The sequence below is a fragment of the Alexandromys fortis genome, unplaced genomic scaffold, assembly GCF_014885135.2.
Source record: "Alexandromys fortis isolate MF-2015 unplaced genomic scaffold, M_Fortis_MF-2015_v1.1 scaffold_32, whole genome shotgun sequence".
In the NCBI taxonomy this organism is placed as follows: domain Eukaryota; kingdom Metazoa; phylum Chordata; class Mammalia; order Rodentia; family Cricetidae; genus Alexandromys; species Alexandromys fortis.
In genome coordinates, this window is record NW_026067938.1 from 6,971,744 (window position 1) to 6,992,063 (window position 20,320).

Consider the following 20,320-nt stretch of genomic DNA (forward strand, 5'->3'; position numbering starts at 1 on the left):
GACATACATGCAGGCCAAACCACAAATGCACATGAAATAAAAATAAACATGAAAAAGAATGCCATCAGATAAAAGGCCTATGGAAAAGCTCCCCCATCTCTGTAAGTGTCTCTCTGATGAACCCTTCCGTGTATTTTAAATTTGACTGGTGATTTTCTTGATTCTATAAGCCTATAAATCTTCGTGGAACTGCTTCCATGTTGGAACATGGAATTTGGAGTGACCTAAATCTATGTTCCAGAGCCATGGTCACTCAGATTCAGCTCTAGATAAAGCAGCTATCTAGAAGAAAGCTATCGTTGCAGGGTGCATAGAGGCAATTGGCTCACCAGCAGGGGAAGGGGAGTACCAGAGATGCTCCCAGCCCGCTCCATCCTCCGAGCCTGCTTTATCCAGAGCAGCTCTGGTGTTTCCGAGTGGACCACTGACACAGATTCTCTTGTAATCACAGCTTCAAACCTGAAGAGCTTTCCCAAGCAAGGAAGGGGCTGCTGCAGGAACAGCTCCCTCAGGCAGCACTGACCTATCAAACTGGGACCGCACAGTCTGAAGCCAACTCTGGTCTCAGATGCAGTAAACAGTCCTACGAGGAAGTTCTGCGGAACTGGTATCTACCTTTCTGTGACTTCTACCCACAAGTCTGTACTCAGAACTACCATAACGCAGTGACTTTCACCAAATGACGTAAGGCCCCTGTCTATTCTGTTTCCATAGAAATGCTGATGCTTTGATCCGGAAATACTTGTGTTTTCCTCAGCAAACAACCTTCGAGGGCAGGAAGCACCCATTCTGCCTTACCTGTGTGTCTTTATTTCCCGTTGTTTCCACACAAAAACTGCTCAAATTAAGCCCTTTCCATATTCACTCAGAGAAAACCAAATAACTCTAACCTCCAGACCCTGGTTCACGGAAGGTCATGCGACTAGGGAATGAGGACCATCTGATCTGGTTAAGGTCTGGCTCAGGTTCTGCGGTTTCCAGAAGGCTGCGGCACAAGCTCACTGACTTTGTGAAGCTATGACATCTTAGGAAAATGGTTCATCCCCGTGCCTGTGCTTCCTTGACAAGGAAAAGGGAGAAAAATCTGACCATCGCAGGAAGAGCTGAAAAAGGTAACGAAATCATCTAGAAAAACTTAAAAATTGACAACACCTGCCGTTCTACCCACTCTGGCCTTACTGTTGTTCTTGGTGTTGCCTCTATCCCACAGAGCAATCTGTTTCATGATATTTTTTGAAATACAGACATTCGCTGTCTAGGACTGCTCAGTGATGTTTCTTGTATTCTAACTTTCGTCGGTAGGCAGGTAGGTAGCCCCATGTAGGCCAAGTTTATTCCCGTGATGCATGGCTCACCAAGCACAGGATACACTCTCAGACTCAGAGTGGTGGCAATGAAGGTGTCTCAAATAGACGACCTTACAGAATGCGACCGAAGCCCAGGAGAGAATGGGTCGGTGGTGGGCAGGACCACACTGTGACCAGGACTGTGAAGATGTTCATGCTCCCTGCCCCCTATTTGAACTTTAATTGCCTTTCAGGACCTTGAAGATGGACTTGAGGGGTTCACTGGATCTTTCTGTTCTTCTTCCCAGTGTGGCCATATGTAAAAACAAGCAAACAAACAAAACCCCTCCATTTCCTGATTCCTGCTATTTGGGTCTTTTAATTGGTTTATTGAGGATAGGTGGCCAAAGATGGCTTAGAGAAACAGGCTGTGACCCCAAAGTCTGATATAATAAGGTTGTCTAATGAATTATTAGGACTGTGTGAAATTTCATTGGAAGACAAGTTTCCCCCCTTGGATGGGGCCTCTGGGAGACTTTCCATTTCTTAGGGGTTTAACAGGGTTTTAGGGTCTAACAGCCTCTTTGGAATAGCAGAATATCATCACCTCTGTCAGGCCAGCTACAAGCCACCAGTTTGTTTTAATTCCTCAATCTGAAGGTGTCTGTGCCCGAATAAAGAACAGAACGTGGATAGGGATGAAGGGTAGAACATGTTTAGTGTCATGTATTCTTATGAACTATGACTACACATGCCATAGACACATAGGTATGTATCCATAAGAAGCAGTTTTTCCCTAACCCTTTGACTTCGGAAAGAACAGGCACAAGCAACTTTATCCTACTTTGAGAAGGGCTTAGCATCCTCCTGCTTCTGCTTTGTAAATGTGGAATGACAAGAAAATACTAGCCCGCCTAGCATGACCCCTGTTTGAACCCTGAAGGTCTCCCTTTATCTCCACTTCCACTACATGACCAGGAATCCTGGAGATATTGTTTTGTGGGGACAACAAAGAGCAAACTGAACATGTCTACAGCCCAGGGGAAAACTTCAAGCACCTGGCTAGCGAGCCCTAAATAAAATAAAACTTGAGCTTGCACTGAAGCTTGGGAAGCACTCACTTCAACCACTGTAAGAAGCTGCAGTTCTAGGAACAGCCGAGCAGTTTTCTCAGTAGGCGGCTAGCTGGGCTAGCCACTCACACGTTTGCATACGACTGAAGACTTCTGCGTAGGTATTTTCTTAGTTTTGTTGTTGTTTTGTCGGGGATTGTTTTACTTTTTGAGACAGGATCTCATGTAGCACAGGCTGGCCTCAAGCTTGCTACGTGGCTGAGGCTTATCTAAAAACTCCTGGTCCTACTTTCACCTCCCCCGTTGAGGGATTGTAGGCATATGCTACCAACCTGGTTCAGTTTATATATTTTGATTTGCAACAAAAAAGAGTCAACTATTACTAATTTAAAAGAAAAGCTTCTGACTATATGATCCCAGAGCAATCATAGAATTAACTTCGCGAACATTCTGCAGGTACCCTAAAGTCAGGCAATGTCTTTAGCAACTATGAACCCCAGAATTAAAGAAGCCTGATTCATGTACTACCTTAACACTGCAAGACATGCAAAAAAAAGTCTACATCCAAAGGTTAGGCCACACTGTGTGATTCATCGGCCCTCTGCTGAGGGACCAAGGTCCCTTGAGGAACACAGTGTTAGTCAAGATTTCATAACACTCACTGCTGAGTGGGAGCTTCACCCACTGGTCGCCCCTAAGGCCTCTCAGTTCTTGGATCAATTGCGGCTTAGCCCCGCCCAAGGCTGTGCCTTCCCCAGTTCGCTCATTTTGGTGACCTTACAAAATACAAGACCCACAAGGCTGATGTAACCAAAGTTACCCCTTGCTTATGAGATCCCCGCACTCCATCCTCCTCAGGAGTCACACTTCCTCATATTTCCACAGTCCTGAAATATTACATGTCTTAAGCTTGACTGGGCCCTAGTTTCACAGAAAGCAGGTTTTCTGTCTTAAAGAGCACAATATAGTGAAATATATTCATTCCTTGGTATTTGATATCAAATGGAATACAGTGGTGACATGTGGGCAAAATATACTGAAAAGTAGATGTTATTCTGCTGTAGTTTTTCGAACTACAATCGTGAAATTAAATCTGCACCCTAATCTAAAGCCCCTGACTCCCATCACACATATTTTGTTTATGTTTACTCCATAAATGTTTCTGTGGCCACTCAGTTATCAATAGGAATTATGTGTTCTAGGTGCTAGTCACTTAACGCTGTGAAAATAGTAAATATGCTACAATCCCGTCTAAGACTGCAGTGAATTCTTCAAACTATGTTTTTTTGTGGGGAGGAAAACAAGTTCAATCTTGTTCTCTTACTGAACAAGGATGCTCAAAATGTAGGCTTAAAGAAATAACACAATGGGAAGCAATATGACTAATAACTGGTTTTCTATAATCACACGGAGAAAATAATCTTTGTATATAAAAAAAAAGATATATGAAAACACCACAGATTAAAAATAAAACCGCTCAAGCTGGCTGTGGTGGCTCCGGTCCATAATCCCAGCATTGGAGAGATTGAGGGAAGTGAATTGCTGTTAAATCTGGAGTTTGCCTCAGCTACACAGTGAGACCATGTCTCAAAAAAAAAAAAAAAAATCCAACCAACAAGCTAACAAAGAATGAAAAATCCTTAAGAAAAAAACCACACATGGCTCTCATATCAATTTCCTTTTCTTTTCTTAATACATGATCTAGGACAGCCTCATCCTCAAGATCTCCCTGTCTTAGCCTCCTGAATTCAAGGATTACAGATGTGTGCTCCCTACCATACCCTTTAATATGGTCTTAAATAAGGCAAAACAATTATAAGAAGCTGTAATGACGTTCCTGAGATAACTGGAGCCCTGAGCACTGCCTCGATATTTAATAATACGGAGGAATCACTGCCAAATACATCAGCTAAAATGATTTACTTTTAAAGATATTTAGTAACATATTTATGGAAGAAGCAACATATTTGAAATTTGCTTCAAAATATTTTGACAACTATCAAAAGTTGTTCCTATAAGTCAAAGTGGGACAAATATCTGTGATGTCATACTGAAAGTCAGGAAGAGGATGGAGGCACTGATGAAATAAATATGGTCAGGAGTTGATTAATACTAAAATTAGGGTGGTGGTTAGTGTAAATTTTACACAACTGTCCATAAATCCAGCTCCAAGGGATCTGAGCCCCTGTAGGTACCAGGCATGTACATGGTGCACAGACATACAGGTAGGAAGCCTATACACATTAAAAAAAATCTAATAGCAGTTTAACCATATGTATACCACACTTCTATACCTAGTATTCAACCAACCACTGGTCTATACTAAACATATATAGACTTAATTTTCTTGTTATTGATCCCTAAATGATACAGCACAACAATTTTTATATAATACTAGGCATTAAAAGTAACTAAGGTGTAGTTTAAAGTAAATGGGAAATATGGATAGCTTCTACACAAACAGCACTCCATCATTTCCAGTGAGGATACCTTGCAGGGGAGGAGACTCCTGGGGACCAGGCCCCAATGACAGCACAGGATGCTGTCCCTTCCCAAAGTCAATGGCATAACCTAAATTCAGTCACTCTGTGATTTTCTTACTTTTTTATTTTATTGTAAATCAGAATGTTCCACTTCTTCAAGCTCACATCTAAGGAGCCATGCACACAAGCCACTCAACTCTTATCCATCAGTCCCTTCCCCTACACATAGAAGACAGTGACCTACATCACCTCCTGGATGGTCCCTGGGTCTCTAACTGTACTGTCTGCCCCTTTTCTTAGCCACCGATGGGCCTCCTCAGTCAGGCACGGGATCTGACATCTCTCTCACTATTTAACAAGGGCTACACCTATGTACAAAGAGGATTGGAATGTAGGGGTGGTTTCACCATCCAGTCAACTGAAGACCTCCAGCACACAGGCCCATCCCCACAGAGAACTAAGGGCTGACTCAACCACGGAACAGAGAAGAACCACGGAGACTCACACGGCTAGAAAGTCTGGACTACTGTGTTCTCAAGCTCATAGTTTATGATGGGGACAGAGAGATAGCTAACACTTCTTAATAGAAATAAAGAAGAATTACTATAGTTTTCAAACATATTTCATAGCCTGAAAACCCATTTCACAGTATTAGACGTAGTTGGTCGCTGGAGCTTGGTTGGAGCTAAGTGATAGGCTAAGCAGGGAGTGATTGTCCAGCTCTGAATCTGTTCCATCTTTGTGCTTTTCTCTGAGACAGTGGAGTAAGCCAAGCATATGTGTACTTGTGTCTGCAAGTGAGTGCATGCAGAGGAGGAAATATAAATAGATACAACACAATAGGAAGAGGAGAAAGAGCAGAGCCTCCACAAAGGTCCTGTTACTCGCTTTGATGAGACAGAATATGAATACACGGTCCCAACAAGGGCTTTCTAAGCAACCAAAGATTACCTTGATGTGCTTAACTCGCTCTTCTTTCTCCGTCTTTGGTTTCTTTCCTGTGGCAACAAAAAGGGAGTTCTGGATCAATTCTGGAAGGACAGAAAGGTGAGCTTCCCCACATTAAATTCCTCCCGAAACCTACTGCCTCAGATGTACACAATCAAAATCACAAACGGATCTTTTGGCCTTCGGTGCCTTGAAAGTCATTTTCCAAGGCAAGTAAAGACAGAATTATCACCTCTCGAGTGAACAAGTATTCTACCCTTCAAAGTGTCTACAGAGGCAGAAATGAAGAGACTCGGGCCCTGTGGCCTACAGTGAGGGATCATTTCTTTAGTCAGTAAAGAGCTTTACCTTTCTTGGAAGGCCGTTCAGATAAGGGCAACATCCGGTACACTCTGAAGGCATTGTTTCCTTTCTTTATACTTCTATCTTTCACTTCTTCGATATCAGGCAAGGAATTCATGGCACATCGAAAATTTGCTTTCCATGTTTTTGGATCAGGTTTATCTACTCCTGGCTGATGCTTTCCTAGCAAAATAGCCAAAGACAAAGAAAAAGATGGGGGACATTAACACAGGCAAAAAAGTCTAAAGCAGTACAGGAGAGAGAGAGAGACAGAGAGATAGAGAGAGAGAGACAGAGAGAGACACACAGAGAGAGAGAGAGACAGAGAGAGAGAGAGAACCAGAGAGCAGAAAGCCTCTTTGTCCCAGACGACTAACAATCTTTCTTTGCTGTACTTCCTAAAGTACAGGCAATTTATTTGAAAAACTTAGACACTAGAGACAGCACTGGAACAAGCTGTTCTCTCTGGTTCTACCATACAGTTTGAGGGGAAAGTAAAATGGAAGAAGGAAGAATCTATCTATACGGAAGACTAGAAAGCCAACAAGCAGAATTAACTAGCGTCAAATATTATGCACAAAGTCCACTTCTAAAGATAGCTCCCTATAGAAATTTTGTAATAAATGAATATATTGTTATAAGTTAGTAGTGCTAAAGTTCCCCCTCGTTATGTTTAAGAACTTATAAGAATACCACATCAATGGATGACATCACTGCTGAGTGACATCGTCTATCCTCCTCTTACATCCCCTGAATGTACCTGGGGATAAGTCACAGGATTTCAGAGCTCTCTTCATGAGGTCATAAGCCAGGAGATTTGTGTAATGAAAGCTAAATTCAACAACATGTAAACAATCAAGGCAAGGGTCGATACCTGTGTGGATCGCCCAGTTTCTGAAGAGCGGCGCATCTTTTTCCACATCCCACCCGTGTCTAGCTGCATGCATCCAGGGGATCTGGAAAATCTTCTTTTCCTGAAACGAGGGGAGGAAAAGTTAAGTAAAAGCTGAAGTTCTGGGGTTTGGCTGAGGACAGCGTGGGCTCCTGAAGTTGTGCTAAATTCCACATCTGAGTTAAACTAAGTGGGTGAGGGTATGTAGCGGGGCTGACCGTGAAACAAGCACCATGGTCTGGGAAGATGGCTCGGTCGCTCATACGCTTGCCGTGCAAACATGAAGAACCCAAGTTCAAGTACCCACACAAAAAGTCAGGTGTGGTGTGTGCCTATGTCTTGGTTAGGGTTACAATTTCCGTGAGGAAAGGGTTTATTTGTCTCATGCTTCCACGTCGTTTCATCACTGAAAGAAGTCAGGGCAGAAACTCAATCAGGGTGGGACCCTGGAGACAGGAGCTGATGCAGAGGTCATGGGAGGGTCCTGCTTATTGGCTTACTCACCCTGGTTTTTTTTTTTTTTAAGAATTCAGGACCACCAGCCTAGGGATGGCACCACCTACAATGGGCTGCCCCCCCCATCAATCTCTAATAGATGGAATGCCCCTACAGGCCTGCCTACAGCCAGATCTTAGGAATACATTTCCTTAATTGATGTCCCCTCCTCTCAGATGACTTTTAGCTTGTGTCGAATTGACATTAATCTATCCAGCACAGCCTATGACCCTAAAGCTGGGGAGGTAGAGACAGAAGATCCCTGAAGCACGCCGGCTAATTCATCTCTCTCAATCAGTAGGCCCCAGGTTCACCGAGAGACACTGCCTCAAACAATTAGGTGGAGAGTCATTGAGGAGGACATCCAACATCATACATGCACAATGGCAAGCACATGAGCATGTACACATGCAAACACATAACACATATACATACACATGCAATTTGAAGGAAACTTAAAAAGAAAACCCACTGCCCCCACTGGGTCCTTAATTCTGACAATCCACCCAGGAAGCAATTCAGAGTCTTGCTCAGCCTAACAGAACAGGAGTGTGCTGTAAGGTCAGAGGTGAAGATTTATGCTACGATGTTGTGTCCCATGCTTTATTTCCCTTCCTGGTCATACAGCCACACATAACCCTGTCACTGGTTGGAACGTCTAGTATGAACGCTATTATTTCTTCTTGTTGTGCTGCTAAAGAAATGTCTAGTGTATTGGAGACCACTGCCACAGAAAACAAGGATCTTCAGTTTTGCATGGGTATTTCCCAAACCTAGGGCTAGTGTGTGTATGTGTGTGTGTGTGTGTGTGTGTATGTGCTGTTCTAACCCTCTGGGTCTACTGTCCTGGACATAAGGGCAGGAAATGAAAAGCTATCCAGTCTGTGAGGTCATTCTCATTCTCTAGCAAACAGCAACAAACCTTATACTAATTCTGTCTTACTTCCTGAACACAACTCATAACTGCTTAAGCCAAACCCAGCAAACACATGCTCAGAAACTAACACTCTAGAAAAAGGTTCTAGTCACAGTAACACCTCATGTGTGAAAAGAAAGGTGGGTAGCCCACCCTCCAACCACCCCGTGCCTCGCTCCTCTGACAATGCAGGTCCAAGTGGGTAGCCCTTCCTTCGACTGCACCTGTGTCCTGCACATCTGACAATGCATGTCCACGTGGGCAGGCCTCCAACTGCACACGTGCCCTGCACCTCTGACGATGCATGTCTACGCGGGTAGGCCTCCCTTCAACCACACCTGTGCCCTGCACATCCGATGATGTCCACGTGAGGCTCACTTTTGTTTCTTGCAACTGACCAAGGGCTAAGTAGATGCTTCTAATTTCCATTTTACAAGTGAGGGAACCGAAGAAAGGAATTCAACTATTTTGCCAAGGAACTTTTGGTTCACTGTATCTAAATTTCTCAGAGCCACAGATGTGGGATCCCTTATTAATCCGCACATCGTCTCTTGCCGTCTAGAAGTAGATTCTCTGCCCTGCTGTCTTGAATTCTGTGGAATGTGGTGGGGTGGGGTGGGTAAGGTGGAGAGGTGTATTTTGTTTGTTTGTTTAAAGCTTCTGGGCAGTTCTGATCATTGCTAAGTACTAGGGATACCTCCCTGCACCACACACCTGGAGAGAAAAAAAAGGAAGGTCAGAAAAAAAGAAAAAAAAAAAAAGGAAGGTCAGTAGGGGGTTTCCACTCAGGATCTCACACAGTGAAATCTAGAAAAGGGCCCAGCCATCTCAAGGAGACCTCTATACAGAACCACACACAGAGACTGAACTGACAATATTTTGAAATGCTGGAGAGTTTCCAACACTGTTATTAGGTGGGAATTTTTACTGTATTTATAACAGTCCGTTAATAAAGAAGAACTGAAAGCCACGGGCATTTTCATGAACTCTGCATTGTTCAGTGTGTGGCAGCCACAGGTGAGCCAATGGGGGGGGGCGGGAGGACTGAAGGTTGAGTGGAATTTTAGTGTTTTAATGTGTGTGAAAATCAGAGAGCAAAATTGCTTGATGCTGCTTCTGGTGTCCTTGTGAAAATGAATACAAATAAAAAGGAACTGATTTCATGGAAATATTTTCCCTGTTGGCTAGATTTCAAAATCCGAGAAGGTGCTGTGAGGATGCTGGGGGAGAAAACGCATCCGTGGTATTAAACTCTCATTGGTTCGGCACTGGATTCTGCATGCAGAGTAATGCAGCCGGGCAAGATGTACCCGCTGGTGCCACAGTGGCATGGACACTAGAAACCAACTGCTTTCTGATCACACTCGAGGCCTGCTCCACGGGTGGGAATGTGTGCCTGGCATTGTAAACTTGTTCAAAATCCCGTGACTGTGAAAGTCATAGGCCCCAGTTGGAAACCCAGTACAACATTTTGCTGAGTTGACATGCTATCAACCTGCCTTCTAAATGTTTTGCTAAAACCCACACAATAGTGTTGTTCTCCTCTTTAGCTAGAGAAGTTTCTTTTTGCAGTGGGTAGCATTCCATGCAGGCAAAGTGCAGAGAGTAAGTGACTCTTGAGTGTTCGGCCTTAAATGGGATGTCTTTCAATCCCCTCCAGACTCAGGGAACAGCACAGAAGAAGAACTATTGCACTTAGGGACCAGCAGCTGCAGCTATGGTTATCTGCACAAAACCAAACCAGTCAAAATGAAGACTGAAAGGGAGACAGGCCCCCATAGCCTCCTATAAGATCTACTGTCAGCTGAGGCTGGTCAGGGAGGGAGGGCCATTTCCTTTGGGGGGTGTGGCCGCTAGGACTCTGCTCATGCTAAGGCTGCTGGCCCCACGCCCGTGCGCGTGGAGGAGGAACTAATAGAGGGGGTCTATCTGGGAAAGGTCTAGAAGGAGTGGAAAGGGAGTTTGAGATGGATACGGTCAAAGTATATTGTTTACATGGATGAAGCTGTCAACGAATAAATACAAAGTACTCTTTAAAAAAAGGATTCCACCCCTATAATTTAAAGCTTCTCGCTTGAATATAGACTCTGAAAAACGTGTCGTATTTTCTTCCCAGATGAAGAGTTCTGATGTAACACAACCTGAATTCTACTCCACAAGACATTAAGTAACGTCTTTTCAAGAACTGCATGCATGAGCATGCACACACACACGCACACACATTTGTGCACACACACACACACGAATAGGAATTCAATAGGATTCACAGGAATCAAACAAGAATCGTGAATTCATAAAAACGATGACTGAATCTAGCAATTGCCAGAACAGACCATCCTGACATGAGTTAAAATCCCCAAAAGACCTTGAGTCGCTAAAGGATTACAAATTAAAACAACATGCATCTCATCCCCACCGGAATGGCTAGAGGAAAGAAAAGAAAGCTAGAATATAGAAGGCATCGCTGAGAATCGGGAGACACGGGAACCCTCCAGCACGGCTAAGCAAATGTGGAATGGCAGAGCCATTGTGGGAAACGGTATGGCCAGTCCTCAGGAAGTTAAACACACAAGTTGCCTGCTGGCCACTCCAGAATTTCACTGACTGTCTGGATGTGTGCTCAAAGAATTACAAGTATTCAACTTGTGATATGTGGATGTGCACATAGTAATAAAGCCCAAAGATAGAAACAGCCCTCATGCCCACCGGCTGGTGAATCCATAAACTACGTGTAGCAAGGGCATTCGATGGAATATCACTCCATTCTGCTTCATTTTTCCCACTGGATGTCATTCCATTTCATTTACAGATCAGGAACGGAGTACTGACACATGCAACCCCATGTTCAACTGTATGAGACGGTACGGACAAGAAGAACCCCGACACAAAGGAACAACCATGAAATGGCCCCGTTTATATGGAACAACCAGGAAGAGCAAAGCTATGCGGGCTGGAGGCAGCTCAGCTGTTGCCAAGAACCAGGGAAGGAAGAAATTGTAGTGACTGGTTAACGAATATGGCGGTTTATTTGGGTGGGGTGAAAAACGGGTTGGAAGGAATTGGTTGTGATGGCTGTGAAATACTCTGAAGGTGTCTAATGACTCTGAAATGCGTGCTCTAAAATAGTTAAAGGGGTAAGCTTTTTAAAGACTACACATAACTTTTCACTACTTTTTCATACTGCTAAATAAATGCATCTGGGAGCTTAAAAAATAATTTAATGTAAAAATGTGTGTGTGTGTGTGTTTGGGGTGAGAGATAGTATATGAATATATAAGTGCAGATTCAGGGGGCATTTGATCCCCCAAAGCTGGAGTCACAACTGTTTGGGAGCCACCCAATGTGGGTGCCTGGAACTGAACTAGAGTGTGTCTGTGGGAGGGATGTGTTGTGTCTGTGTATCTGTGTGTCTGTGGGGGGGGATGTGTTGTGGGGAAGCCTATGTGTATATCAGTGCAGATCTAGAGGATCCCCTGAAGCTGGGGTCACAGCTGGGTTGGGAGTCACCGGATGTGGGTGTTGGGAACTGAGGTAGAGTCCTGTCCAAAAGCAGTATACTCTTTTAATGGCTGAACCATCTCTCTAAACCCAAGAATCATTTTTAAACTGAGATTTTACACAGGCATCTTATCAAAGATCCTTGAGTGGCAATGAACAGAAACTGTCTGTGTCTGCCCAGACCCTGAGGCATCTCCACACTCCAGGGGCCCAGAATCCCTCTAGTCCTGCGTGCACGGTGGTTGTACACACTTTGAGTGGCAAGACTTCCCCTGAGTCCTCCCATGTGTGCATATGAACAGACCTGACCAACTGAGCTGAGAAAATCACCTGAGGCTCTCTTGAGCAAGGGGAACCACACACACCTTGGTCCCCATGGAAACTAGCTCTGTCATCTCTCTTTGCTTCATTTCCCCCTAACACTGATAAGATGTTCTAACTGGTTTGTTCCTTCTGTTTGGACTTTTTTACCCTGTGCAGAGATAGCCCTTATAAACACAAGCCTGTTTCAAAATGAAGAAAAGAGAAAGTCCTTTGATCTGAGGCGTGGCCACAGAGCCTTGGTCTAGGATCTCTACTGTGAATATCAACAACGAGAACGGAAAACACAGAGCCATGAGAGAGATGATGCACTCAGCAGCAGCTGCCTCCTTCATTCTTAAATAAATGACCTCAAAAAAAAGACAAGTAACCATAGAGAAAAATCCGGGACTAGCCTGGATTCTCCCACAAGCCAATGCAAGAAAGGAAGCCAAAACAGGGCACTTACGCTCACAGTCAGAAGAGACTTGAGTCAAACACAGAAATACATCAAAACTATGATGCCTCACAAGTCAATAAAAGGAATAGGCCACATAAATGGACTTAAAGACAAAAATCACATGATCATCACAATAGATGCAAGATTCAACATGCCTTCAAGATAAAAGTTCTAGATAGAGTAGGCTGGAAGGCTATATGTGAGAAATTCAAGACAATGTCATCCTAAATGAAGAAAAGCTTAAATCAATCCCACTTAAATCAGAAAATAGACAGGGATGACCACTATCCCCCATTCCTTTGCACTTGCTAGAGCGCAATAAGGCAAGAGAGGGAAATTAACGGGATATAAATAGGAAAGAAGAAATCAAACCACCTCTGCTTGCAAATGGCATGATACTATACATTAGAGATACCAAAATTTCTACCGGAAAACATCTAGAAATGATAAGTTCAGCAGTGCGGCAGGATACAGGGTCAAGAAAGCATCTTCAACAATGGTGCTGGGGAAACTTATTACTGACCACACACAGAAGAAAGAAATTAGACCAGGATCTATCACCTTTCACAAAAACTAAACTCCAAACAGATCAAAGATCTCAAGCTCAAACCTGAAAATCTAAAACTCCTATAAGAAAACATAGCCAGCCCAGGCGGTGGTGGATTCAGAAGGTGTCATCCCAAAGGAGGGAGGCCGCCAAAAATCCTGCCCAGTTTTGACCCCTATGAAGCACAAGGATGACCAGAATTACGCGCTAACCCTAAAGGTTCTGTAGTGGCACAGAATATCTGGGTGGTAACCAACAGATCTCTAGTTGGACCTTGGATATAAGATCCACTCGTCAAGAGGGAAATCATGTCTAGTACTGAAAACCCAGGCAAGTACCCAGGAATAGTGAAATTAAGGATCTTTAAGGAGAATCTGCAACCTCCACTTTGCTAAACCAGCACAATCATTAATTACATCCTAAATATTTGTTCTAATGCCAACAGGTAAGTGTAGTTTTCATCCATCACCAAGGAAACTCATCACAACAGACAGAGACCGCTGCAGAAAACAATCAATCAAAAGGCAGAGTAGGAGAAGCCAGTCCTAACTGCTGCACCAACAATGCAATTCTTGTACCTAAGACTCAGGGATCATTGCATAACAGGGGGTAAAAAGATTGTAAGGGCCAGAGGAAAAAGGAGTTTGCCGTGAGATTGTGTTTCCTAGATATGTCCGAAAGCACACCCATGAAGTCTCACCAACTGGCTGTCCGAACAAGGATGGCACCAATGGATGTGTTAATATGGAAGGGGGGAAGCTCAGGAGGCTTCAACCCCAGATAAGAGCCATGGGCACCTAAGGAATGCTGAGAACGAGAGAAATTGTCTTCCCCAGGGAGGAGCACACCGACCAGTTATTTAACCGGTCATCCAAACGGTCGATCCTGAAAACATACATACATGTAACATACTGACTAAGCAGGTCAAAATTTTGTGTTTAAGAATAGACATATAAAAAACAATTGAATAAAAAAGGGCTACAAATTTAAAAGAGAGGGGGGGGTGGTAAATGGGAGGGCATAAAAGGAGGAAGTGATGTAATTATATTTATAATCTCAAAAAATAACTTATTTTTAAAAGTTATCTTGGGAGTACACAAGGCATCTGAATATAAGTGGGACAGCGATACTAGAAAAACTACAATTTACTTTGTTCAATTTACAATGATATAGTAGAGAGGTAAGAAAATACCCTAAATCTTACAGATGAACACCATCATCCAATGGCTTTAAGATACCCCCCCCACACACACACACATACACACATACACACAGGAAAGATAAAGCAAGAAGCAAGAAATCCAGATACGGGCATATGAGAATTTGGCCTCCTATTCCTTCTCGACATATGATTCGGTCAGACTATGTCATCTGCAAACACTGTCGTAAGAAGTAGATGGTCCTTCCAGGGCCTCATGTACAAGTGATGCAGATGCTGCTTTGGCAACATCCTAGAAGTTCACGTCTAGACTCTTCCACTGCCGTTGGACCCCGCTATATGACAGATATCCTTCAATTTTATTAGGAGTGGGAAATGGAAACAAATTAAGACTTAATCACCTACTTGTGTCTGTCTAAGAACATCCTACCGAGGCTGGACTCTTCGTTGGAGGCAGACACGAGAGTAGCCAATCCCATGAATTTGGGCCTATTACCTTTGTTCACAGGCTCACAAGCCCCTCTATAGAGAGCCTCCTACTTGGTCAGGCACTGGGTCTGGCACTCTTTATAGAGTAACCATCAGGACAACTGTGCCCTGTATTGACAGCTTCCAGGCATTGGTAAAAATGCATTCTGAGTATCAACTGCTATGGTTTGGATGTGGCTTGAGTGTTTCTTGCAAGGCTGTCTTGGTCTGCAGTGTGAATAGGTTGAGATGATAGAACCTTTAAGTGACGGGGGGTCCAGTGGAGAATAATTAGATCATAGGTTCTGCCCTTGCAAATGGGTTAGTGCTGTTTTGGGAAGTAGGTCAGGTCTGATAGGAGTATCCTAGTTCCTTAAAGAAGCTTCTAGATTTTTGTGTGTTTGTTTGTATGCTTTTAACAAGTTGGACCCAAAGTCTTGGGGCTAGTACATTTCTTTACCTAGAATCCCAACAATCTTCAACAGGAAATAAATTTTGGAATGGCCTCAAACCACTCAGACTACCAAGAGGGTTCTGGAAGTGCTTGTGAGGGAAAAACAACAGGCTCTCGGTGACAGATGAGTGCCAACAAGCTTAAGTTAGAGAAAACCTATAAAAAAGATCCCTGTGGGAGTTTAGGTATGGACAGAAAATACCCTGACCCATCTCAGGCCTGTTTTGTCCATGTGCCCAGACACACAGATGCTGTACTCTAGCCCTTGTGGGTGACCTGCCTAACAGGGACCCTCAGACCCTCAGCAGCCGAGGCACTCCTGTGCCAACGCTATTCTGAGAAACTCAGGTAGCTAGAGCCAGTGACAGGCTCCTTTCAGCCAGATGGCCTCAGGTCCAGTCCTAGCAAAAGCACCCGTAAGATGACAAGGAGGTTTCCTTCCCTCCTCTTCTTTAGGAAGAGAATTGTGGTGCCAAGAGACAGAGAAGGGAGCCTAACAGGGAGGGTCCCCTGAGCATGCTAAGGGTTTGGTTATACAATGAGAAATTATTATCTCTGGCCCTAGAGCAGAAAAAAATAGGAACAAGGCAGAGTTCACAGCACATGGCCTTTTTAGCACCACCACTGTGGTGATGGGCAGTGGAAAGGTGTCTCCACAGAGGAGGAAGTACTGATAGGCAGACTTTTTTCCTAGGGCTATTATTAAAAAAAAAAAAATGACCAAACCCTGGGTGGTTTATAGTGGAAATACATTCTATTACAGTTCTAAAAGTCAGAAATCCAAAATTAAGGTGTTGGCAGGCTTTCAATGTTTTTCAAAACTTCTAGAAGAGTCTTTCCTCTCTCTTGCAGCTTCTGCTAGACCTAGAAGTCCCTTTGCCTGTGGCTTGATTGCACCCCCTCTGTCTTCACAAAGCTTTTCCTCTGTGTGGGTGTGTTCTTTCGTGTCTTCTAAAGATGCCTGCCCTTGAATTTAGGGCCCAGGCAGATAGTCCACATGTTCTCATCTTGAAGTCCTTACTGCATCTAAAAGCTCAATTCCCAAGTTCTAGAGGTTGAAATGGGGCTTTGAAGGTACAGACTACTGGTCAACCTCTTGCAGCGAACACCGAACTACAGGTTGTCAGTGGCTACTTGACAAAAAAAGGAACAATGATAAACCATGTTCTCTACATACAGATGTGGTTCAGGACAAACCAAAAGTGAGAATAGAAAACTCAGGTGAGAAAAAGAAATAGCAGAAAGAGATCAGTTGCTTTTTTTTTTTTTTTTTTGAGAACCGAGAAACACTTCAATCTCACGCCAGGAGTCCAAACGAGTCCCGCTTACCTCTCTGCACCTCAGTTTCCTGGTCTACAACATGAAAAACAACAGCCTTTTCCCAGAGTAGGGATTAAGTGAGTTGATGCATGCAACTCTTTGCTCAACAGAGGAAGCAGCACAAAATACTTAGCAAAAGTCAGCTGCCATTGCTGTTGTCTGTTCCTCTACATCTCCCCATACTGTCTCTGAATTACCACATCTTTCTTTTCACCCATGTCTGTACTGCTGTTCGCTGAGCAATCAAGGGTGACCTGAGTTCTTGTTTGTATTTTTAGAAGAGACTAACTATATACCTAAACCTCAACTAACTATAGATATTGCAAGCTTGGGGGAAAAAAAATGTATTGCTTACCACAAACGTTCCAGTACCTGACAGAACAAGTGTGGCCAGTAAGAGGTTTATTTATTTCTATTTCCTCTGTGGTCCACCTTATTTCAGAAAAGACTCAAGCAGATAGCCAACTACAGTCATACTAAATTCAAAATAAATGGGCAAGAGGAAGAATAAAATTTCAGCGGGACCTAAAAAGATAAAATGAAATCAGACATTTTGGTGTTTTTTTTTTTAATTACTTCACAGTATCTTTTTCACTCATTAAAAGCAGGCCACGGTCTCTCTCTGGCTTTAAGCCCTTACACCTGGTGGGAAAACAAAGCCTGACTCATTAATTCATTCACCATGTCCTCAAGATTAGAAGACAAGAGGAATAGGGCAGAAAAGAAGAAAGAGACGTGTGCTCAGAATTGTTGGTGTTCTTGGTGGAAGGAGGAAAAAAATCCTCCCTTGGGGCTCTTTAGAGAAGGCATAATGTGTTCTATGGAGCTGTTACTCTGAACCAGTATTTTTCAGCCTGTGGGATTGTGGCCCCTTTGGGGTTGAATGACCCTTTCACAGAAGTCACTCCACAGATAGCCTGTATAGCGGATATTTATATTATCATTCATAACAGTAGAAAATCATAGCTATGAAGTACCAATGAAACTAATTTTATGGTAGGGGGTCCCACAATGTAAGAGGCTGAAATAAAGGGTCACAGCGTTCAGAAGCGGGAGAACCACTGCTCTAGTCTGTAAGCGTGCATTTTTAGATTAAAGCAAAATTGCCCACATTATCTCTCCTCGATTTACCTCTAATAGCTAGGTAAGTTGAGAGTGCTGCGGTTAACAAAGTAAGTGTGCACGTGTGTGCGTGCATATGCATGTGTGTGTGTGTGTGTGTGCACGTATGTGTGCATATTTGGGGAAATGCAAATGATTTATAACTACTTATTTAGGCTAAGTGGACATACAAATGGAGTTTCATGTCGTGACAGTACTTTTGTGTCTATTTTCTGGACCGAGTCTTGCTGTGTATCCAGGCTGGCCTAGAACTCACCCTGTCAACCAGACTGGCCTCAGACTCAGAGATCCTCACCAGGCTGCTTTTGCCTCCCAAGTTCTGGAAATAAAGGTAAGCAACACCACACCCAGCATGACAGTACTGTTTTGTTTTGTTTTTAAGGAAAAAGCAAAAGTTCTTGAAATAAAGAATCTTTCAAAGGTTAGGATCCTCCAGTCAGACAAAAACAAACACCACCGTGAAGCCCCTTTGTCCTTTAGTGCCTGAGCCCTTGGAGCAGTGAAGAGGGCACCTGAGGAAGGGGAGGAAGGGCAAGGGTGGGGAGAAACCACAAATGGAGCTTCACAAAGTCACCTGAAAAGCAAAGGCTACAACTGGTACTCGGGTTGAGGTGACAGTCTGAGAAGATGATAAATTAAAACAACAACAACCAAAAAAAAAAAAATTTAATGGTTAAATTTTACCATAAAGAACTTGCAAGAGAAAAGCATCATGCCGGGAGATTAGCCAGACCCAAAGTCTATACATCTCCATGAGCTTCTGAACGCTGAGAGCAGCCGTGCTGAAACTGTGGGGCTTCATGGTGGATTTTATCTTTCCCCATCCATTGTATTTTCATGTACTTATCCACCATAAAAAAGATAATATCAATGGAAACCAGGAAAACAATTATCTTTATATCCTCCTTCATGACTAGTGTGTCCATCACCTGGATTCCATCCCTCCTCCTCCCTAAATTCACCCCTTCTCTGTAGCCCACTTTATTTCAGAAACGTGACCAAAACCTTTTTGACATGAAAAATTCATGTTTTGTGATCATTGTTAGCTGGGTGTTTCCTGTATGAATGAGCAAAAGATTCAGAACACAACTTTACTGGTGGTCCCGTGGGCACTTTCAACAAGTAATGTCTCCTTCCCTTCCTTTCCCCCTTCTCTTCTCCTCTCCTCTCCTCTTCTCTCTGTCTCTCATTCCCCCAACAATGCACATACATACACACACACACACACACACACACACACACACACACACATACACACACACACACACCCAACATACCTACCTTATTCAGCCACTTTAGCCCCGGTATTGTATTTGAATTTATCTGTTCCTCCAGCCATGGGCGCATTCGCATCCTTTCCACCGGCATGGTACCCTGTGGCGGAAGAAAAGCAGAGCAATGGGTATTTCTGCAGCTATCCTATCTGCACCACGACCTTCTACACCCCTGGCATGATCCTTTCCTAGGAGGAGTTGGTAGCTCTCCTGCCACCTGCTCCTTCACCTGATCTTTCAGTGGGTGGCAAAATGGACCAGGCCTGACCGTCTCTATGCTGATTCTCGGCAGAAGAGAGTTTTTATGGGCATGGTGTGCCACATGTCCAGCTAGCGGGAGGCCCAGATGCCTCTTAGTGCCTTTGCCTCAACCCAAGCTTTCCCCACCCTCATCCTCTCTAAGCTGGTCGTGCAGCATAACTGGCAACAGATCAGACATTCAAGGACCAGTATTTCACCTTACGCCAAGCAAACGCCAGGCCAACAGTTCTGAGGCAAACTATGGTAACCGACACATCCCTTGGAGGATCTAGGATGTATAAACAATTGACCTCTCGATACTGGCATTAACGCACTCGCCAATTTGGTTTCACTAAAGGTTTGTTACCGACTAGATCACCGTGATCACAGAGATCACAGGCCCCTCGCCCTGTTCTCATCTTCGCTTCTCCATCTACCCCAGCGCCATCTCTTAGCCACCCCACCCAGCATTCTTCTTCAACGCCAGCCTCCCAGCTCTGGCTCAGCCGCGCGCCTTTGCCCTTTGCTCACTGCTCTCCCTTTGAAAAACACTTGCATGGTTGGCATATCCGTCCCCCACCAGGCCACGCAATGCCTCTCTCCACTCCTACCAGACTCCTCCTATGGTAGTCTGTCCTTTTCCCACCCAAACCCAGCTACCATGGGACCACGGATAAAGTCACTTCCAACTTTCCACCCCTGCGTCTTCGTGGTGCTTATGTCTGTAAATTTCCATTCAACCTGACACCTGAAAGCAAAGATGGCGCCGACTTGGGCTTCCACTCTAAAGACTTCACAGGCAACGTGACAGTACGGTCCTCTTTCCAACCTGGAGCCCTCTCATTTCTTTCACTCTTTTCCTCCAAACTTAACTGAGAAGTCCATACAGATGAATGTGGGCCAAGATGATACAAGCCTCATATTCTCCCCTCTGTCTTGCCAAGCTCTCCCCTATGCCCTGTCCCCAGCTCGTGCCAAGAGAACAAGCACCATTATGTGAATCACCTTTGTACATGGGAACCACCCATCTATTCTCTGCATCC

At 44.0% G+C, this 20,320-nt stretch overlaps 1 protein-coding gene across 4 annotated transcripts in view; it reads right to left on the reverse strand.

The window, feature by feature from the left end:
* The window catches only part of Irf2 (interferon regulatory factor 2), a 104,237-nt gene that overhangs the window by 32,626 nt on the left and 51,291 nt on the right, over positions 1-20,320 (reverse strand). For all 4 annotated transcript variants that reach the window (XM_050147233.1, XM_050147230.1, XM_050147232.1 and 1 more), the window contains 4 exons: positions 19,045-19,137; positions 7,007-7,106; positions 6,139-6,315; positions 5,794-5,840 (listed from right to left, as the gene is read on the reverse strand). In XM_050147233.1, the coding sequence (XP_050003190.1) occupies positions 5,794-5,840; positions 6,139-6,315; positions 7,007-7,106; positions 19,045-19,131 (411 nt within the window). In that variant the 5' untranslated portion in view covers positions 19,132-19,137. The remainder of the gene's footprint in view (positions 1-5,793; positions 5,841-6,138; positions 6,316-7,006; positions 7,107-19,044; positions 19,138-20,320) is intronic.